We start from the raw sequence: 22,958 nt of genomic DNA, 5'->3' as shown, positions 1-22,958 counted from the left end.
ATATTTCAATCGCGTTTTTCTCGTTTGCACGTTTTTCCACATGGGACAATCCTTGCTTAGAACGGCAGTGTACCTTATTAAAAATTTTATGTCAGTTTGCAATTCAGATTAATTGTCATTCCGATTTTGGTTCAGAATTTTTTTCAAGATTATTATTTCAGATTCTTGGCTTGTGCAGATTTCCTGATCAATTTGATAGAAGAAAGGTTCCATAACCAGGATCTACTTTCTACACTTTCATCACTAACAGTTTCCTCGCTTGTGGCCTTGATTTTTGCCAAGTCTTTTACGATGGTCTATGCTGACGGGCAAACAGTTAGTAACAGCCTTCAGCTGTTCAGACATCTCAGACTCAAACCAGCTGTAAGCGTGTGCATCACTCTCTAAAGAACATACAGGAAGCATACACGTGATGTGGCTACAAAACTGATAGAAATTGCCTCTGAAGGGTAGTGAATTGAGGTTCGGAGATTTACCTACCTATCTCAAGAATTAAGGAACAGAAGAATTAGAATATGGTATTTCGGATACAAGGCAAAACAAATAACACACCACTCGTTTCAACTTCAAACATTTGTTCTGTTCTATATATTTTCAGCTTAGCAATGATGATTGTCCACCATCCTCCGAGAGGCGGTAAACGAATTGAACATGATAAAAATAAAAATATAAAAAATGTGATAAAAATGTACACCCTTTCGTTTTGCGGAATAAATTATGTATAGAATTAAACACTTAACGCAACTTATTCTATAGTTTTATCAGTTTTAGCATATGTAGGTGTAGTTTTGTATCGCAACAGAATATTAACCACACAAGCACGAAATGTTGCTATCTGGGAGAGTGAAGTTTTTTCCAATTCGTATCATCGAGAAAGGTTTTCGAGAAAAGTTATAAACTAAGGGTAAGTTGTAAGGGTAACCGAAAAGTTATTTTTAGAGGTTTGTTTACGAGAAATCGATCATTCGTTGCCTTCGCGATTTTTTTTAATTTCCTAGCGCGATAAAATTTACCAAATGTTTCTTTACAAATTTTGCCAAGCCAAACACCACTTGCAGTATGTAATAGTATACCTATGTCAATTTCGTTCTACTAATCTACCAACATTATTGGGGGTTCCGTTAACGTGATTCCATTTTTTTTCGCAAAATTTTGATCCCAACCACGTTTCTTATTCTATAGAAAAAAAAAGTTATGATTGAAAAAACAAAAATCATGGCCGTCGAAAGCTTAGCGCTATTTTATATGGGTAAAAATGCGAATTTCGTTTTCTTGTTTGTTTGTTTAATATAAGCCAATAGATTGTTTCGCGTTTTTTTTCGTCGCCTGAAGAGTAGATATGACCATTGTTATGAATTTTTATTAAGATTGAATAAAAGAAAATGTTCGTTGTTTTCCGTGTTTAAGAGCTGTGTGAATTGCGTAGAAATATGCTGATACCTATTTGAAGCACTGATCAGCGATACAACCGTGCAGTTTAGTCTGTTTAATAATAAATTTAATAATAACATGAAATCAGTCTTGTAAGTTACTGTTAATATTTTCGCCCCTCCACAGCTCTGCTAGTTTTTTTTTCTTTAAATTTCGCAGCCTTGAGGGTGGATGAGGGATTGATCTTTCTTCCTAGCAATATTATATTCATCTTGGTCTTGGTAGTATGTACACCTTAACGAACTAATAGCAGCCCCAGAACTGAGTGCTATCTAGGTGGGGCAAATGTTCTCGAATAGTTTACTTATAATTTAGTAAATCGACAGAGATAAATGAGAAAAAGTATGAAAAGATTGTAACTGATATAGAATTTAAGGCAATAAATTAATTTTATCTGTAAAATGGAAGAAAATTTTAAAGGTCGACTCAATAAGTTGCTCTAAGTGGCTTTTTTCGTATAATATTTTTGGCTATAGATGAAAGTGTATATTTTTTTCTTCTCTACAATAACTGCATTGATCAACGGATAGTTAATTTTAACGTACATATGGGTAGAGCAAACGTTTTTGATTTGATTTACATAAATTTTAGCTTTTTTCGAAGGTTACATGTTAGAAATAACGGCAGTATATTCCGGGCTTCCGCTTGTAAGATTTAGTTACCGGAGTGAGATTCTTAAGTACAAGTGGCTCACGATGTTTCTATGCTTATAGGTAGGTACATATATCCTTACGAGCTAATTTCGAAATTTCAAATCCACCAAGCGATCAAATGCACACAACACATTCACACCCAAGCTTAAGCTCAAAGAATCCTAATGTCTACTGGATAAATAAGGTCGCTATTGTAGGTTGTTGTCTGACTTCCGCCCGCGCTTAGCCCATAAGTATCGCTTACATTTTAATCAGTTTTTTTTTGTCTGGTGAAATCGCATTTAGACAAATACCAGCTTATTCTTGGTTAACAGTTTGTTGATTAACTGTTGCAGGAAAAAGGACACTTGGAATAATCTAAAACATATTTACGAAAAAACGTTGTTTCCTTTAAAACAACGTGGTTCTAGTTTTTTCATCGAAATGAATCTTGTGGTATCAGTTTAAAAAAAAAAGTTTTATGTTGTTTTTATGAAATTAAACTTTTTAAAAAAACATTTATCAGTTTTTGAGATTTAAATGAGACGAACAAATCAACAAACTGTCAATCACCTACACCAAACCCGCTTCAAACATTCGATCCGCTTTACAAATCTAACAACTCTGGATCTGTCCGCGTCTCGCCGGGAGACGACGCACTGGCTTGATCCGTTTCCAGCGGACAAACCCGCTCCTTCAACCCTCAGGACTCGTCCGGATCGTTCTCGAAGTGATGATAATGGTGATGAATATGTTCGTGCACGTATCGGTGCACCGCAGTCGTCGATGCGGCCGATGCCGACGATCCGGAATGTTCACCGAGAAGTCCGCTGTTGCTGGGGGCAGCAGGTGCCGAATGAGACGTACTGTGATGGTGCTGATGCGTAGGCGTACTCGCCGTTGATTGCGGCTGTTGAGGTCCACCTATAACTGTTTCCTCTTCAGCGTCCGACATCCTTATCAAATTCTCGCATTCACTTGGTTCCGCGTTCACCGGAATTGAAGCGTACTGTAGTTGGATCAGATTGTTACTGGCAGCCGATTGATTCTGCTGCTGTTCGGTGGTCGTCGAGATGGTTTTGGTGGTGTGGAACGTTCGGATGTTCTTCTTGGTGGCCGAACTGATCAGGCATTCCTTGTTGAATACTTTCTTTGGCGTCACCACACTGAACTCGGCAATGTCTTCGGTAATTTTGAGATTCTCTAGCAGCAGATCTGCCGTCAGCACGTTGTCCAGCTTTGATGACTTGGTTGCGATGTCTTCCTTGCTTTTGGAGCGTTTTAGCTTTGACCCGTTGACCCGATGATTACGCTCCATCATATCGTCCATCAGTTTCAGTTTGTTAACCAACTTGGGACTGCGGTTGTCCAGCCACTTCTCGACGTGGTTGATTGAGCGTGTTAGCTTCTGTTCGGCTGAGAGATTTGGGTAGTGCTGATTCAGAAGCGCCGTGCTCAGCTTGACCGGTTGAACCAGCTGGTGTTGAGTCTGAGCTCGGGAGGCCAAAGCCAAACGTTGTTCCTTCCTGTAATTTCAGGATTAACAGAGAAAAATTAAGGATTAGATCATCAGTTTAATGTGATTTTTTTACTCGTAATTACCTTTTAGCCTTCGCATGATGATTATGATGAGCCAGCAACCGATTCGGGGTGCTGGTAGTCAACGGAAGTGCCGTAAACACACCCCCATTGGCCATCGTCACACCTCCATTGAGATGCAGTGCCGCATGTTTCACACTCGCTGCCGCACAGATCGTTTGATGCAGGTAGGAATCGTAACCGCACAGATTGGTCTCGTGTCCGGTGGGCATCAGGGCTTGCTGCTGAACGGCGGCCGCCAAAAAAGCTTCACCACCTCCTACACAATGGTCCCCAGCAGCTCCGTTTCCCCCACCGATGCGAGCAGATATCGTGTGCGATCGGTGACGGTGGCGTGGTGAATTGTCCATAGGTTTCCTGTAAGCAACGCTGTCGGGTAATGATCAAATTGTTTTGTTAACTTCAAAAACTATAATCCATACCTATTCGGTTGAAAACACATGCTATTCTTCACCATACTGTCCCGAATGATTTCTATAAGTTCCCGCCTACAGAGCGAACTTTTCCAGCACTCATCCTGGGGGTTGCCGATCATGTTTTCGTAGCAATTTTCGTTTCCCACCGAAAGGCTCCGGGCCCTCGGTCGACTGTGATATTCTTCCGTTATCTTGGAAGCTTTCCGGGACGAACGGGACTTCCGGACCACTTTCCGCTTAACACGGCTTCCGGCGGCCATGGCCGTGCTCGCACTAGGAATGACTACCGTGCCCAGGGGAAGCGTCTCGTCGATCGGACACCCCTGCAGGGAACAGTCCCGACAGATTAGCGTTGTTGATGCTGTGGAATTGTTTAGCGGAACTGAACTAAGGTTGTTCGTTTTGGATACTTGAGCCGACTGGATGTTACAACATTTGAGGTTGTTGATACTTTCGTAGATATGGTCATTTTTCGCGTTCAAGCTCTTCCCCTTACTGTTCAAATTATTATGGATGGTCATCTCCTGCGCATTGTCTACGGCCTTACTAGCTAACGCAGCATCGATCACATCTTCACCTGCCTTCCCGCTTCCGGCTTCCTTGTGCTGTTTGGTGGCGTTGCTGACAGTGGTATTAGCTACCACCGTATGGGCACGTGTTCGCATAACCCTCGGACAGTTTTCAGACGTATCGCTACCATCGTCATCCGATATGAGCTTCCGTGGCCGATACCGTCTCCTCGGGGTGATAGCCGCCTTCTTCACTACCGCCGGGTTGGTTTTGCTTTTGCCATCGGGTGACACCGTCAGGCGCACGTTGATCGTCTTGCTACCATAGTGAGGAACTACCACCGATTTACCTATGGACTCGTAGATCGTCGAAACGATACCAGCGATGTCCTGCGCAGAGCAATGAAACAATGATTAGTTTGTAAGGATATTGACCTCATCAGTTCTATACTTACATCTTTGGTTATTTTTCCGTGACCATCCAGATCATAGAGGGTGAAGGAGAATTGAAGGGGCTGAGGTTTCTTGCCACCCTCTAGCGATACGTCGCAAGTGAATTCCTGAAATTAAAGAGAAACACACAGTGGAGTCAGTAAAACGTATAAAATTGTCTGATTTGTGTGGGTGCGGTCATGTTATGATATCAGTGATCAATGATCAGAATTTGGATCAGAATAAGGATCAGAATAAAGATAAAGATAATATGAACTGGATCTGAATCAGGATAAGCAAGGTCAGTTCCAAGATTCGGAACAGGAATCAGTACAAGGTACAAAAGGCTTCGAATCACGACGAGAAGCAGAACAAGTCCGCCAAAATCCGTGCCAGGAAGTTGTACCTCAACATGCTGACGAAAGTTGAATGCTGTATCATGGACGACGAAACATATGTAAAGGCCGACTTCGCCGGCAACCTATTTTTCACAGCCAAGGATAAGTTCAGCGTTCCGGAGCATGTCCGCGCTCAGAAGATGTCCAAATTTGCGAATAAATTCCTGGTCTGACAAGCCATCTGCACGTATGGGAAGCGGAGTGCACCTTCCGTGACCCTGGACACGATGAACGGACAGGTGTACATAAAAGAGTGCCTCCAAAAGCGGCAGATTGCTCTCCTGAAGGCCCACAACGTCCCAACAATCTTCTGGCCGGATTTGTCCTCATGCCACTACTCCAAGGACGTGCTGAAATGGTATGCGGACAATAAGGTCAATTTCGTGCCGAAAATGTTCAACCCTCCTAACACTCCGGAGCTCCGCCCCATCGAGCAGTACTGGGCGATTATGAAGCAGCACCAGTTCTAAAACGACTTAAGGTAGTGGAGACAGTCGAGGAACTGAAGAAAGTACGGGTTTACATGCAAAAAACGGTTCATTTACAGGTTGTGCAGAACCTTATGGCCGGGGTTAAGGCCAAGGTGCGGGCATTTGCGTATGGACTGTAGATAAAATACGAGTAAAATGATAAAATGAAGTTTAATAGTTTTCAATCCCTGAAAATTTGATTGCAATCGGATGAAAACTCGATTTTGCGAATCAATTTTGTGTTTGGCAATTTCATCGTGGACACCCTTTAATTTATAATCAACTGGACAGATTAATAAATTTTTGACAGCTGTCCTGGATCTTTTGGTAGATTTCCAAAAACACAAGTATTTTATTTTTTAAGCAAGTATTTTAATTGTTTAAGGAAGTTTTATCAAAATCATCATTAACGGTTTTTTGGAAGCCTTCGATACGATTTAAATCTGCTGATATATTTCGATGACAAAAAGTATTCCATGAGTTTTTCTTCTTGAGTTTGTTGGAATAATTCCTGAGTTTTGACCAAATTTGGCCAACTATTGACCGGACTTTGGGTTACCTACTTTGAAATCAAATGCCCGGATTTTGGCAGCGTTTTAAATAAAAGTTTTATAAAACTGCCTGGATTCGTCCGGCCCGGATGCGTCCGGTAAAAATTCTGGCAACCTTAGCTTAGTATCTAGATTACTATTTTGAACAATGGGAGTATTATCACAGATGAAGTATTATTATATTTTTCCACGCACAAAAACCACTCTGTGAGATCATAACTATTTCGTCTCATTTTGTTTAACTTCAACGTTTTTGGCAGAGTTGAAGCATTTTTGGCTCAATATTGATGAATTTTTTCTCTGAAGACTTTCATGTCTAAAAGCAACAAAAGTAACCTCCAAATAGTCAAGGCAATTTTACAAGCTTGTTTGAAAAGGAAAGTAAGTATTCTTTTCCGTAGTTCAGTACTTGCAATTTCTGATACATGAAAAATAAATATTGCCACAAACGGTTACAATAGATCGTAAACAGAAGATAATTCACTGTGACGCAGTTATCTCTTATATGAATGGCTCTTTTTTTTAATAGATTTTTGTAATGTTGCTCTTAAGGAAACAACTAATCATCACATTGATATTCAATAGCACGGAAAATTAAAAAAAAGGTAAAATTTACCTTTTTGCGAGGTGAATTTTTTCCACCCCTCTTTCGAGGTAAATTTTACCTTTTTTTCATTCACCTAGCAAAAAGGTAAATTTTACCTTTTTTCAATTTACCTAGCAAAAAGGTAAATTTTACCTTTTTCGCATTCACGTAGCAACATAGTAAATAATACCGTTGTTCCATTTACTGATTTAGAAGGTAAATGCTGGTTGGTTTGATTGTTTTCTTCAATAAGAATTAAAAAAATACAAAAATTCTTTCAAAAATGATATTTATTGGAGATAAATAGGGTAATTCGACTTCGCGTTCTTCTGAGCCGCTATGGCCGCTGAATCCACCTGCGTTGCGTACATTCATGGCCTCCTCCGTTCGACTAATTCGGTCAGGTTCGGCTTTTCCGGCTGGAGGATGACGTGGAATACACCTCAAAGCTCTATGGGCCGATCTGAAACAAAATCAATAGTATTATGACGAGAACCAGCACAACTAAATGATATTTAAGAACACTTACCATTCTATTCCGATTTTCACATATTAGGCACAAAGCAAAACTTGTTCCTAGAATGACAAAACAGCTTAACCTCAATGAACGGATTCGGCGAATAGTTCCTTTTTTTTTAGAAGAATTGTACCGTTTTGTTTAGCTCAATCCAGGTCAATTACACCTCGCTACGAGGTAAGTTTTACCTTATTCGGATTTACCTTTTTTTCTAGGTGAATTATACTTTTTTTATCGAGCTCAATTCAGGTGAACTTCACCTCGCTGCGAGGTAAGATTTACCTTTTTTGGATTCACCTTTTTTCTCGGTGAATTGTACCTTTTTTCCAACCTCGATTCAGGTAAATTTTACCTCATTGTGAGGTGAGTTTCACCTCGAAGAGGTAGAAGTTACCTTTTTGGCTTTCACGAGCGTTCACCTTTGCTAACTCGGTAAATTTTACCTTTTTATTATTTTCCGTGTGGTTCGGAAATCGACCCTCAGTGAATATATGTGCACAGATTCTTCCTTAAATTTAAGCATTTAAAAATCCTGTGCCTTCAATCCAAAATTAGTTTAAACTAACTACATGCACCCACATACTTTTTTTTACATCCCTTCAAGTGTCGATGGAATGTCTTTTCCGAATTACAAACCATCGTGTTATATGTGTTTGATCGAGTGTGCTTCTATTGGCGGAAATAGTTGTAATCCGGTTAATCTTTCCGAATGGCCATGAGCAGTCGGTATACTATTTCAACGCCCAGTTGTTGGGAATCAGGTCGGTGCAACAATCGACAACCAGTAGCAGCTACCGACCGATGCCTTGGTGTCAGTAACTTGCTTGTTATCAGCAGAACAAAATCAAAAAAAGTACCGACAGTTACAATAGAAATTGTTGCCGTACAAGATATTCTCAAGTTCATTAAGTTATAAGTATGTGAATGCAGAATTTGTAATTTACATTTGAATTCTGAAGGTTCTGAATCATCTTGAATTTGACTATGAACTTTTGAAAACGAACACCTGAAGTAATTCTGTACCGCAAAAGTAACACTAATGATCGGCTCACGAGAAGATTTGGGCAAAAAAGTCTCAGTTTTTAACTGGAGAAACCAACCACTGACTGGGTTCCGTTGCTATACTCCACATGACCATAAAGAGTGGCCACAGGAAGATAAGATAAACAAAGTGCTTTGCATGGGGCAGTAAAGGTTGGTACGAATCGACGACGACGCAAAGGCCCAAAGATGCAACCGCGGACGATCAAACCCGCGTCATAGTCCGCGTCCGTCGTTAAAAGCTTCCAGGCGATTGTCGTGCGCACACCCTCAACAATATCAATACGCGGGTTGGGTCGTTTGCGCGGAATTTAAAAGGTAAAATTCATCTTCTCGGTTAATGGATTCTTGGTGTTTTTTTTTCTGTTGTTTTTGTCAATATATAGAGGCGGCGACTCGTTTTCGAACCGGCTCAATAGAGATAACACAAAGTCGTCGTGGAACCCCACCACGCCATGATGATGGGGCACGCAAAGTAGGTATTCGGATGTCGGAGCTCCTTTAGGGTGAGCAGCGGCGAATTCAATCTTATCAGCCGGTGGAAGTCTTGAGCTTCTCTGCTGACAGTCTCGTGTGTTGGATACTTATTGCGATTGAGCGAGCAGGCTCGCGGTTCCTGAACCGGAAATCCCTATCAATGCGCGTCGTCTTTGCTCTCATCGTCTGGCTGGGTACACGTTATTATCCATGGCCGGGGCCAGTGTCAGATATCAGCAGGTCGCCACCTCAATCGTCGTCAGACCTCCGTTATGGTCGCCCGAAACGATTCGCTAATTCGCTACCCTTGCTTGCAGGTGGCTGCCAACAAAGAAGGAAAGGAAAAAATACGCAGCCATACCAAATCAGCGGATTAGCGCTATCAAAGGGAAGCGCACCTCTGATGCTTTCGCGCTTCGCGCTAATCAATCTTCATAAATAATTTTATCAGTCGGGTGATACCGGGTATTGCTGGAATAAATTATAGCTGTTCGGGGAATGTATTGTCGTCCGACAGATTCAGGGGGAAAAATGACTTTTTGTGAGATACGAGTGATACCATTCCTGTCTGGTTCTGTTTGAGCAATCTACTTATCAGATACGGTGAGAATTGCGTTAGTCAGAAAAGTCCTGAACGCATCGTTCATCATCGAATATTTAAACACACTCCCGGATTACTGAATCTATGCCAAGCTTCATTTCTCAGGGGTGATTTGAAAACCGAATAGATGATAGGAGAAACATCGCAGACCGACCTAATTGATGGAGCTATTATCGTTAACCATTCCATTCACTGACTGATATGCGCGAAACTCTAGGTATTTCGTATGAATGAAACGGCGATGGTATACATTATTGCCCAATAAAGCCATTCATAAAAGAGATAGCTGCGTCACAATGAATTATCTCCTGTTTTCGATCTATTGTAACCGTTTGTGGCAATATTTATTGTTCATGTATCAGAAACTGCATATACTGAATTACGGAAGGGAAAACATACTTTCCTTTTCAAACAAGCTTGAAAAATTGACTTGACTTTTTAGGGGTTACTTTTGTAGCTTTTAGACATGAGAGACCTTTAGAGAAAAATGGGCGTACGTACGAAATTGAACAATATTGAGCCAAAAATGCTACAACTCTACTAAAAACGTTGAACTGTAAAAAATGAGACGAAAGAGTTGTGATTTCACAATCCGAGTGGTTTTTATTGCATGGAAAAAATATAAAAATACTTCATTTGTGATGATACTCCCATTGCTCGAAATAGTAATCTAGCTACTAAGCTAAGGCTCCCAGAATATTTACCGCACGCATCCGGGCCGGACAAATCCAGGGAGTTTTATTTAAAACCTTGGCAAGCTATGTAACCCAAAGTCCGGGCAATATCCGGGAAAATTTGGTCAAAACTAAGGAATTATTCCACCAAGCTCAAGAAGAAAAACTCTGAAAATATTTTTTTATCGAAATAAATCAGACATATTCCACGCGCTTGTACCGCTCAGAAATAATTTGTATCCGTTATCGTGTCAAAAATCTCAAACTTGTCAATAATTTTGATTATTCAAATCACACAAAACCAACGAAAAAAGATTAACATAATATTTTTTATATGTTTTATAAAATTTTGAAAATTATTTTTTTTTGAAAAGTATAAATGTTGACAATCTTTACCAAATAATTAATTAAAATACAGACCCCGTTCGATTTTCGCAACACGCCCGTACATTTTGTGTTGCCAAAATCGAATGTTGCCAAAATCGAACAGTTTTTTTTCACCTGTTTTTTTTCAGTTAGTTTTACAAAATAACTATTTTAATTATCAAAAACGTTATTTTAAGTCAATCTCCGACCATTTGTAGTCGTTTCTAGTTTTTTCCATCATGTTTTTGATGCATTTTGCAATTTTCTTATTTTGCTTATAATGTTTGTTTTTATTGTCATATTTGCTTGTTTTGTCATTCTTCATCGTTTATTAGTTGTTTTTTGTCATTTTCAGTCTTTTTTTTAATTTGTTATTTAACTTTTTGAATTTTTCATCTTTTTGTCAGTTTTGAGTACATTATAATTTTTTTTAAAAATTTTTGTTTTTATTGTTGCATTTTATCACCATTTCAGATCATAAAAGCGTTTTTATGGTGTTTGTCTGAATTAAAATGGTCCTGTTATAACGAAAAATAAAAGGTAATGTTGTTTCTAAAAACCGTTCGATTTTGGCACATGTGCCAAGATCGGATGTTGCCAAAAAAATCGAATGTTGCCAAAAACGAATGGAATCTGTATCTATATGGATTGTTTTTTATTTCCTTTTTAAGCCAACAAAAATACTGCTTCATTGTGTAGAAAAAAAGATTTTTTTTATATCCAATGGGGTTTGTTTTAAAAAATCGAACAAAAATAGTCGCAAATGAGTGGATTCACGTCACAAAAAAGGAAACTTTTGAAATTTACGAGAAAACTTTAACATTGTAAACCAATAAAAAATAAGATATTCTTTGAAAATGATGAGAGATGATGATTTTGGAATACTAAATTTTATATAAATCGGTTGGAATCCAGCTGAATTACAGGAGCGCGAATGAGTGAATTCACGTCACAAAATTTTATTTTTTGTAATATTTTATAGGGGATATGCTTGAAAGCTGTTTTGACCTTCCAGATGGTTGGATTTTTACAAATCAAACATAATTAAGTACACAAAAATATAGAAAATAAAATTAAAATTTTTTTTTTTTGGTGGATCTTTAAATAAAGACTGTGAGAAACAGTCATTTTAACGTACGATTCCTCAACATGATTCTTTTCAAGTGCCAGTCAAAAGTCGGAATAACAAAATATCACTTTTAAAGTGTACATAAAAATTGAAGGCTCTAAAAAATTTTTCAGAATAACTTGAAATTTCGTGACGTGAACTCAGTACACCACAGCAAAAAATTTCTTAAAGTACACGGAATCTAATACACAAGTGATCTATTTTTTCTTCAGTGTAATTACAAAAAGATATAATTATAAACTGCTTTATATGTTATATTAGTCTTTCTTCCAAAATTGAATAGAAATAAACTGTTTTGATTTAATTTTACATTGCGTCATGCAAAAATCAACCGGTCAATGAAATTTATATCACAAACAGTGTAAAATTATATCTGTTAGATTTAAAATTGAATGCAAATATTTGAATTGTGCTTTTCTATATTTCAAGTAAGTTTGCGCGTCGGGCACAAAGTAAACAAGTCGGAAAATTATTCGGAAACGAGTCGTTCAAAGGTGTAACTACAGTAGCACTTTAAAAGTCCTTTAAAGTAGTTACACAGGAAAAATTTTGACTATTACGTGTCACTGAAACTGCAACCTTTGAAATAAATCAACCTGTAATCAAGAAAACGTGTAATTTTAAATTGTTTTCTTTGAAAGTTTACGAAGATTCATTTATTATTACAGCAAATGTCCTGTAAAAAAGTTGTACACTGAAAATTAAATGTCACGTAATTTGTTTTTCGACCTGTAAAATAACGGTATATGTCCTGCACCTTTTTGTTACAGGACATTTGCGTAATTTTACAGGAAATAATTTTTGCTGTGTAGTTTATGAGACGTGAAATGAAGAATTCAGTTGAAACTGATTAGTTTTCTCCCGACGGCTTTTGTGATCCGAACTCGTGCGCATTAATTTCGAAATACATCGTGATAGAATTTTACATCAAAATCGATGTTCTGTTTTCGATCTAAATTTACACAAATTTTTCTAGCGGTGTACCCAGTTTTGTTTTACCTGAGTGAATTCACGTCACAACTTTAAAATGGCATAACTTTGTTTGTTGTTGTTCAATCTAGAAGCTATGAACATCAAATTGTGGGGAGATGTTTTCTCTACAACTTATTTGAAGATACCAATATCCAATTTCTACAGAGAGAAAAGGAAATTGAAGTGATATGTACTGAAGTCCAAAATGGTCAATTCTAGCGTGAATTCACATCACAAAAGTAATCGATCAAAACACAAACAAGTTAAACATTTTATTGACCAAATTATATTCATTTTGAAGGAAATAGAATAAGCGACTGTTTGCTAATATTTTTTTCATTTTCAATTAAATTGGTTGACTTCTAGAATGATAACAGTTCCAAAAAGTCCGGAAACGCGATTTCACGTTACGGTGGAATGTTTCATCAGCAGATTCCAAATCGTATTGAAGACTTAAGATTTTTGTTTTATTTGATTTGATGACCTTATTCGAATAAATCCTTACAAAATCAAGGCTTTTTTTCATCAAAATCCAGGCAACCGGGCCGGACCGGACTTTTCCAAAAAAATATATATTAAATATACGGGCAAGTCCGCCTTTATCGTAAAGTGTTTAAATGTTAACCTGTTAATGGTCGAGACTACTTTCAGCCAAAAATTTTTTCTGAAACTTTGTTAATATTTTTAAAAACACCTGTTTTAACAAGTTCAATTAAATTTTTCCTGAAAAACAGTTTTCACACTGATTTTTACGCGTGTCAAATTTTGGTCATTAAACTTTACATATAGGGTGTCCCATTATATCCAAGCATGATTTTCATACAATTTTGCTCATTCCGGAAGACGTTTCAACAGATGATTTCTTTTGGGTGATGTTTTTCACAGTTTAACTTAAAACTCTGTTTATCGTGAGCTCCAGTTTTCCTGATTTTTGTGAAAATGGGAAGCATTTTCCCGAAAAAGCGCGAAAATATCGTGCACAATCGGTGTGGTACTATCCCCAACATTTCGCTGAGTCAATTGGCGAAAATGGAAGATGTAAACATTGGAGCGGTTTTAAATTCGATTCGGAAGTATGGAGAAGAAGGCAGCTTCATGAACAAAACAAATCTGGACGGAAACCGGGTCCGGTGGACAAAACTTTGGACCGGAAAGTCATGCGTGTTTACGCCTGTAGTAGGACTGCCTCAGTTTGGGATGTGACCAAAAAGTGGAATTCCCTCTCAACACAGTCCATCGTGCCAAGGAAAGATTGGGCCTCAAGACATATAGAAGCAAAAGTGGAGTCAAGAATAAGCTGCCCTTGTGAAACCAAGAGCTTTTAAAGTATATGATCAACTGTTGTGTGAAAATTCGGTGTGCGTATTCATCGACGACAATACCTCTTGCAATACCGCTTCCGAGTGACCCGTATTACACTGTTCAGGACGGTCAAAGTGTTGGCGAGACGGAGACATAAATTTTTACCGAAAAATTTGGTTAAAAGGCAATTTTTTTTGCAAGCCAAATGTGATGTCAAAGCGTCACACTGAAGCTTTAGATCTTAAACAGATGTTTTTTGTGAACGAGAGTTCGGATGAGAGTTAGCAGTTGTGTACCACTAAGATTTTTAATTGATCAAATCGCTTACCTCCAGTCGCACCCGATCGGGATCGCTCTTGACCGTGGCCGTCCTTTGACCGGGACACTTGCGAAACGACGCCGACGTGGAATCCTTTGGATGTTGCTGCTGCTGCTGTTGGCCACCCGCTGTCGTTGCTGCTCCCGATCCCTGCATCTTGTGCCCGTGATTATGATGACCCTGTTGTGACTGAGATTGATGATGTGCCGCCATCGCCGCCGATTGTTGATGCTTGGAGGAGCATTTCACTTTCATCATTTGCTCCCGGTCGCTCGTTAGCAGCAAATCCGGCGGGGCACTGCAGGCCGAAGGCGCCCGTACCGGGTAAATCAGTTCCTCCGAGTCGGTCGCACATTCTTGCAGCACTGGAAAGGGAAGAGAAAAGGTATAGGTATTAAAAAATGTGATTAGAAGCGCCGCTGCGTTGATTTGATAAATTGAGGATCATTTCGACAACAGCACCGACGTTAATGACGAGCGATTCCGACCCCGAGTGTGTCGATATCTGAGGACCATTGTGAGTTTGCACTGCAGTTTTCACTCACCCCCATTGAGGTTGTTAATGAACAAACAGGGTGCCGGCCGATTAATCGCGGCTACCAGCAGCTGGACCTAGATGCGAAAGAATTACGCACCTCCCCGAGTGGTCCCCGACTATGATCGGAGAGAAATCAGAAACGGATTTAACCATCGTGGGAACTAGTTTCCGGCATTCATCTTTTGAAAAAAAAGGTCTTCTATCTCGCCAGGCGAAACTTTTACGTTTTGAATTTGTGAAAATATTAAACGAAAAATTGAGAAATTGTTAAGCAAAGTTTCAAAACGAATTTTGAGAGCATAATGATCCCACTTTTAAAAATAACTCCCAGTCAAAATTTGGTATCATTAGGGTCTAAGAAGTTTCTTTCAAAGACATTCTATGACGTTTACGAATTAAAAGTGAATATGAATTATATATCTAATAATCTAATAACCTTACCTAAGACTACATCGTCTCCAAAAATTGCATGTTCAATCATTAATTTTTTTTTTGCTGTGTAGCTTCGATCGACATTGAAATTTTTTTGGGTGTAGGTAGTTGCAAGTTAGTTTAATATTTGTATTTAGTTGGCCGAGAATCAATCATAAATAAGTTATGTTAAATCAAACAAGCGAAATTTGCTTGATTAGCGGGAAAATATTTATTTTAATCAATAGAATGCCTGTTTGTTCATCGTAAAGAGGAGTAGGCTACGTTTGTTTGTGACGGGTGTGTTTTTTTTTGACGGGAAATTCTGAGAAGAGAAAATTTAGCAAATTCTTGAAACTGCATTCGGATGAAACGCCAAATTTAGCCAGAGGGATCAAAGAACCTGGTCACTGTTTTCCGGAAAAGGGCGAAAATTGTAGCTGCTGAAAAGACGTCGTAATACGGGACAAAGCTAAGTATTTCCATTCTTGTATAGCCGACTACATAAAATCTAATTACTTTGTAAATGGTTAAGTTTAGTACATGTTGGGGAAAAAACAAGGTTTTCCCCCTAAAAATGGGGAAGAGACAGTGCACAATAAGGTCTTTTACATAATCTTTGGAATCTAGTGCATAAAACCATTTATTTTATGAAATTGTGTACAATAATGCACCTACAGCTCTATTGAAGCCTATTCTTTTGATTGAGTTTTGTGAGAAATCAGAAATTTCTATGCCATTGATAAACTTTGTTGTATAATAATTTAAAATGGTAGTTTTGAAATTCGGATGTAAAACAGAAAGCGTAGCACAATCAGAAATTTAGGTGAGATCAATTCATTTAGTTTTTGCTTAACATGTAAATCTAAATATTTATTTTTTTTTATTTGGTTATAACAAAAATAAGGAAAATTTTTAGATTATGTTTTTAATTTTATGGGGGGAGGCTTTATGAATTGATATCATGTAATGTTATATTTCAATTTTTTTTTTCAGTTTTTTTTATACTAAAATTAAAGTTTCATTGAATTCGATCAGATTTTTTTTAACTTTAACGCAGTAAAAATACCTATAAAATCTTGTTCTATCGAAATAGGTAAAAAGTAAGAAATAAAAAAAAAACTTTGAAAAAAACCTGATTATTTGTTCAACTTTATTAAACAACAGACGCATATTAAATGAGGTTTACAACCAAAACTATTGCACTAGTCAAAAGTGTCTCCTGATTATATCCTTATACCCAAACTCCAAACCAAAATTATTTTGCTAGGATGCAGAGGTAACCTCGGTTCTAATGCACAAAATCATTCTTTCATCCCTTTCTTTTTTTCCAATCTATCTATTGACTGCTAGGACGTGGCCGGCGCCGTTATTGATGTTTAAAGAGAGAGCATCAGTTTTGGGCATTGTGAATGTGCTGTCAGTCCCAGACACCATTCATTTGACCTTTGTACAAAATTGGTGGCCTCGGTCAATCACGGAGTAGCAACCATTGGCGATGTGGAACTTGTTCTACTTAGCCACGCCTGCGATCGTGGGATTTGAAATGCATAGCGTGTAATAAAGATTTCATTAAAGTAATTTATTTTTAATTGAGTAAGGTTTTGCAAAGAGGGAAAAAATACATGCATTATAAATTGAGTTTTGATGACAAAGCATTTCAAGTTCAACGATTTAAGGTGGATGTGAGCAGCCAATCAAGCTAAGCTAAGAATGCCTGTTTGTTCATCGTAAATCCATTTGTTTACCTACAACCATACGAAAAACTTCTACTCGATACCGTCTTAATCCCTGACCATTTGATGGAAGGTAGTCACGAGCCGGCCTTTGAAGAGCGCTGGTAGCACTGGCTTGTGGTAAACGCGATTTTTCCTTACCAAATTACGAGTAATTTTCTAATGGTTTCTGCGATTCAAAATTATATCTTTTTCGTGAAAACGACTAGTGAAGTGTTTTTGTTGTTGACAAGCGTAAAGTTGAGTTAAGTGATTGAGTTAGTTTCGAGTAATTTATAATTTTCAAAATCGTATTTTGGTCTTTCGATGACGCTGAGATGGCGTATGCTTTCAAAGCATCGGGAAAGGTTTGTTTGAAATTACAAAAGATGGCGCTTAAATAGAAGAAGGTTAGAATCCTAGCTAACGTGGTGTATAAAAAGTGTTACACCGTCCTGGTCATGTTTGCACTTGGACAAATTAAAACGCTATACCGGCGATAAAAAGGATATGGAAATTTTCATCATCAACAAAGCTAAGTATATTTCATAAAATAAGATAAGATTATGATTGTTGCTTTATTTTTGGAATTCAGTAATTGATTTTTCCATTAGCGGGCAAGGATTAGAGAAATTTATTTTGATTGAACAATGTTTCTTAGTTTTTTTGCGGTTTTTCAAATAACAAATAAAAATGCACATAGCACGATGACCAATAAATTAACTTAAAAAGCTTTATCTTAAATTTTTACCTCAAAAATAAAAATATATTCGAGTCGCATAATCCTAGCAATATCACGATGATTTTGTTTATTTTAATCAGGCATCGGATCATCTTGTCTCAAATCATACTTTATTTAAAAAAAAGTGAGGTGGTTCTATGATAGTTAAAAAACCAAAACAATCTCAAACATATTTCAGATTTTCAAAACAAGATATTTTATGTCCCTGTCGAAAGAGATCTTTGACCCCTCCAAGTAAATTCTTCAAATTATTTGTTCTTATATTGAAACAATGATTCACTTTGCATGTTCGATCTGCCTCAACCGAATATTTCGCAATATTATGAAGACGACATTCAATGTGAATGAGTTTAAAACATTACGAATATACGACTCTTAAAATATATAAACTAAACTAAAACTGAAAAAGTGTTTGAAAAAGAACGACTAGATTTTATTAAAAAGAATCAATTTTATTTAACAGAGTATTCACAAATAATAAGGAAAATTTTAGAAGAATAGTCACACTATGAGTGTTTAAAAATTGACTATTGAGATTTAAAAAAAACCATTCTTTAAATTGAAATATTGAAACACTGTTTTTTTTAATATGAAAATAAATAATTTTAAATATGTTGAAATTTGGAAAACTATAAGGTGCATAAAACGATCATATGGGCTGTGGAGTACACGAAAATTTGATAATTGTGGATACATAAATATTGTCAAAATTCAATTCTTGAAAATTTTAATATCAAAAAAACTTTATGAAACTCAAAAATTTGAATAGAATAGAAAAACTTGAAAGTTTAGAAAATCCAAAAGTTCATTTTACTTCAAACTTTATCAAAACTGGAACAAACCAAAAACATGAATTTTTGGAAACTTGAAAAATTGGAATTTAATAAATTACTATGAATTTTGGAATTAAGAATAACAATCGAATGTTAAGATTAGTATGAACGATGTGAATTTCGAAATAGATGGTTATAAAAAAATGAATTTTCAAAATTACGAATTTGTGATTTAAAACAAAAACTTATTTTTGTGTGCGAGATACTTCATTAAAAAAAATATATTTTACAATTTTTTATTTCATTTCCATACTAGATAATAATAAATAGAATCGAATGATAACTATTAATCACCTTCTAAGCGTACATAAAACTACATATATGGCAGATATAAACTTTTCTGCAGTTTGCATGGAATTACATATTCATTTTATTTTATTTCTTTAGAAAACTATAATGATGTCTGGATCGTAACATTTATTCGAGATTAATTCATAAACCGAATTCACATTTGCTCAAACAAATAATAGAACAAAATTAAATTTTGCTTAATTTGTCCAATTTCTCTACCTATAGTTTTGAAATAATTTGTTATATTTTGAACATATATCATGTGTGAATGAAATTAAAATCTACTAAAACAGGTTAGTATTGGTTTTGATAGCTGAATAAAATTGAATTTATTTTGTGACTCACATGTATCACATCACTTTTTAGTAGTAGATTTGAGATCCAGCGTTTATTATGCTCTGGAATACGGAATGTTTTAATCTTTTTTAGGAGCGGTTTAAATGTTAAAAATGTTAAATTGCTCACTATGATGGATCCAAATATTAATTAGGGAAAGAATAGATATATCAAAAATACTGAAATAATTATAACTTATCTGGAAATAAAATTTTGGAACAAGCATAAATAAACAATAGGAGTACAGGAGATGAGGATTTAAAATAAAAGATCATACCACTTGTCAAAAGTGCCTCCAGATCATATCCTTCTACCCACTCTCCCAAACAAAATTATTTGCTAGGATGCAGAGGTGACCTCGGTCCTAAAGCACAAAGTTGATCTTTCATCCCTTTCTCTTCTTTCATACCTATCTATTGACTACTAGGACGTGGCCGGCGCCGTTATTGATGTTCAAAGAGAGAGCATCAGTTTTGGACATTGTGAATGTGTTGTCAATCCCAGGTACCATTCTTTTGACCTCTGATCAAAACTGATGGCCTCGGTCAATCACGGAGTAGCAACCATTGGCGATGTGGAATTCGTTCTACTGAGCCACGCCAGCGACTGTGGAATTCGAAATGCGATACAAGTAACGTAATTTCAATAAGAAAAATGTTAAGATCTATTGTAATTTGTGTTAATAAAAAATCTTTATACAGAATAAGAAGCATTTTCGGGTTCCATAGTTTAAGGTGGATGTGAGTAGTCAATCAAGCTAAGCTAAGCTATAGTCACGAGCCGGCCTTTGAAGTACCCTAGTAGGTACCACACAATATAGTTGATTGTAATTCCAACAACGATGAAGGTGTGCCTATTTGCGGTGTACGGTTGATAGATATTCCCCGGTCGTCAGCCAAAGTGTGGCGCCCCATTCCAAGGTTTGTTGTGGATTTTTGTTGGCTCCCTTCGTCGTCGGTTGAATGCGCGCTGATTGCTGTATTTTGCATACAACAACGTACCAACGGGCACGGTTTGCCTGTCCCCTCTGCCTTTGCTATCACTACTGCCAACTACTTCCGCTCAGCTATGCCAACCTGTTCCCAATGAGCCGTGCCGGCTTTTTGGCGACATCTGACATCGTGTTACTACAGCCGGTTCGACGCACATATACAAAGGTACAACACAACAATCAAAGCCCCCCGCGTTTGCCGTTGATCCTGTGATTCACCTTCCACGTTCTCCACCGTCATTCTTTCATATCACTCGTCGTGATCGGGCGGCGGCATCCCTTTGATTTTGAAGCTTTGCCGGTCGTTCATATATGCGGCTAGCTCCCCTTTGAACCCTTCAACAACAACAACGAGCATTCCGCGGGCCGGCTAGCCCGACGCTATATGTACTATAACTTCGAATAGCAGTGTCTCGTCGCAGCGCGCTAAAAGTTAGCTAAACACCGCGTACAACAACACAGGTGATTAATATACACTGTAGGACTACCCTCGAATCGAATGGCCGCCAGCCAACCCGCATTCTTGATCCGCCTCGTTTCACCTTGCCTCGACATGGATAGGTGACGCTAGTTTCCGAGGTCGGTATTCCGTTCCCCCTCGAATATGGATGGAAACCTACACACCGGCGACAGTCGGTTAGCGTATAACGATAAAGATGTGATTTTTGCTTACAAGCTGACGGGGGAGGCAAGTGGAATGCCAAAAAAACAACCGGGTGGCGGATCCTCACTAAAGCAAATATTTGTAAAATCAAAGTGATTCGCTGTACCGGCGGCGCGCGCGGACATTCAACACCCTTCGGGAATAACTCTTGTAGGTTTCCTATTCATCGGCGATGATGGCGTTTACCGGGTTGTGTTTCTTTCTGGTGAAAGAATGTGAAATTTTTCAACCGCAGCTCGTTCGAACTAACCATTTGAGAACGATATTGAAACCGGAGATTTGACTCACAAGAAGATGTTGGCCCTTCAATATTCAAGGTCCTATCGGCTGCTACGGAATTTTGTCGACATAACACTAGCGCCAACTAAGGGTTAACGGGTTGGCATTCTACCTTAAGATTCAACATTAAATTAAAAATAATGGAAAAAAGAGAAAATTATAATCAATTGACCGAAACCTTGTATGCAACATCATAACATACAATCTAAATAAACCAGAATTGAAGATTCGATTTATTTTATATTAAACGCTTAAAAAAAACACAAATACGAAAGATGCCAGCTTCCACGGTTTGATGTTTAGCCCTTAAAATTGTTTAAATATTCTATTAATCTATCGAATTTTTCACGAAATTTATTTATTTCCCCCTATGAGTTTCTCGAATATTTCGAAACAAAGGGAAGGGGGTAACATTTGAAGAATTTGATAGTTGTTCCGGCCTGAGCGATCAAGAGCTGTCGTGACTGTTTTAACACTAAACGTACCGGGGGCGGTCAAATACAAACGTAAGGGATGAAAATCCCGGAAAAAAAAAAAAAAAAAGGGCGGTCAAATGACGGTTTTTGAACTTTAAACGATGATTAAGCCTTATATAATTGTTTTTTCGCAAATTTAACGACAGGACTATTTTTGTTTTTGGAATGCAAGTATTTTTGCGTTTTTAAAAATTTTTTTTAGGTGTTACGGTTTTCGAATAACCTATGTGGTATACCTATTCATACCGCGAGCGGTCAAATGACGGCAAACACCGTTTTCACTAAAACTCCCTTGTTTCTAAACCGATTTCTACCAAATTTATAGTTTTGAAAAGCTTATAATTCGACTCAAATATGTTTTCTCAGGCACTAAGTGAAATTTTTTTCGAGCACTTAATAACTGATTTACAACCTTTGTCCTGAAGCATGTTTATTCATAAAATTTTTCTTGTACTGTAAATAACTTTAAAGTTATTGATTGTAGCTGAAAATTGTCTGAGAATCATATTTGAGTCGAATTATAAGCTTTTCAAAACTATAAATTTGGTAGAAATCGGTTTAGAAACAAGGGAGTTTTAGTGAAAACGGTGTTTGCCGTCATTTGACCGCTCGCGGTGTGAATAGGTATATATAAAGTGTCGGTATGTTTAGTGTTAAGTGAAATTCTAAACTTTTATTAAAACAATATGGGATGACTGACTGAGTCGATTTGGGGTCATTTTTTAATTTCTCAAATAATGAAGTCTTAAATGCTTCGTTTTGGTCCAATACTCTTCCATGATTTGTTGCAGAATTTAAATAACGTTTACATGAGTAAATTTGAACAATTTTTTAAACTAAACATGTATTAATGTCTAGAACTACGTGTACTATTTTTAAATATATCTTTGGAAAAGTTAAAGCTAAAAACGTTTGGCACTTAATTGAAAACACGACAACAGTTATACAGAGGACGATTTTATGCGAAGATGGTGCGGCTGTATGGTGTTCACAGAAAGTTGACAAATTCGTCTAGCTGGCGCGTGAATGTTATTCTTTTGCATTTGCATCAATTGGGGACAGTCTAAATTATTCGTTAATAAATCGAAGACGAACATTCTTCGAATGTACGTCCGTATCCATCAGATCAGATTGCATACTCCAAAACGCTACGCCCCAAAGCACAGAAAACTGCTTTCAGACAATAAACATCTTCAAAGTCGGCAGTGTCGGCAATCTTTTGCACACGCAAAATAATTTTCACTTAAAAAGTAAGTGACA

The 22,958-nt window shown here is 37.4% G+C and overlaps 1 protein-coding gene across 4 annotated transcripts in view; it reads right to left on the bottom strand.

Annotated features, from left to right (window-relative positions):
• Nucleotides 1-558: 558 nt before the first annotated feature.
• Nucleotides 559-22,958, bottom strand: part of LOC129743789 (protein naked cuticle homolog) — a 152,679-nt gene continuing 130,279 nt past the window's right edge. For all 4 annotated transcript variants that reach the window (XM_055735979.1, XM_055735980.1, XM_055735982.1 and 1 more), the window contains 5 exons: nt 14,432-14,787; nt 5,043-5,147; nt 4,085-4,977; nt 3,666-4,019; nt 559-3,589 (listed from right to left, as the gene is read on the bottom strand). In XM_055735979.1, the coding sequence (XP_055591954.1) occupies nt 2,767-3,589; nt 3,666-4,019; nt 4,085-4,977; nt 5,043-5,147; nt 14,432-14,787 (2,531 nt within the window). In that variant the 3' untranslated portion in view covers nt 559-2,766. The remainder of the gene's footprint in view (nt 3,590-3,665; nt 4,020-4,084; nt 4,978-5,042; nt 5,148-14,431; nt 14,788-22,958) is intronic.

This window comes from Uranotaenia lowii, chromosome 2 (genome assembly GCF_029784155.1).
Source record: "Uranotaenia lowii strain MFRU-FL chromosome 2, ASM2978415v1, whole genome shotgun sequence".
In the NCBI taxonomy this organism is placed as follows: Eukaryota; Metazoa; Arthropoda; class Insecta; order Diptera; family Culicidae; genus Uranotaenia; species Uranotaenia lowii.
This window is presented reverse-complemented; position numbering and strand designations above follow the sequence as displayed.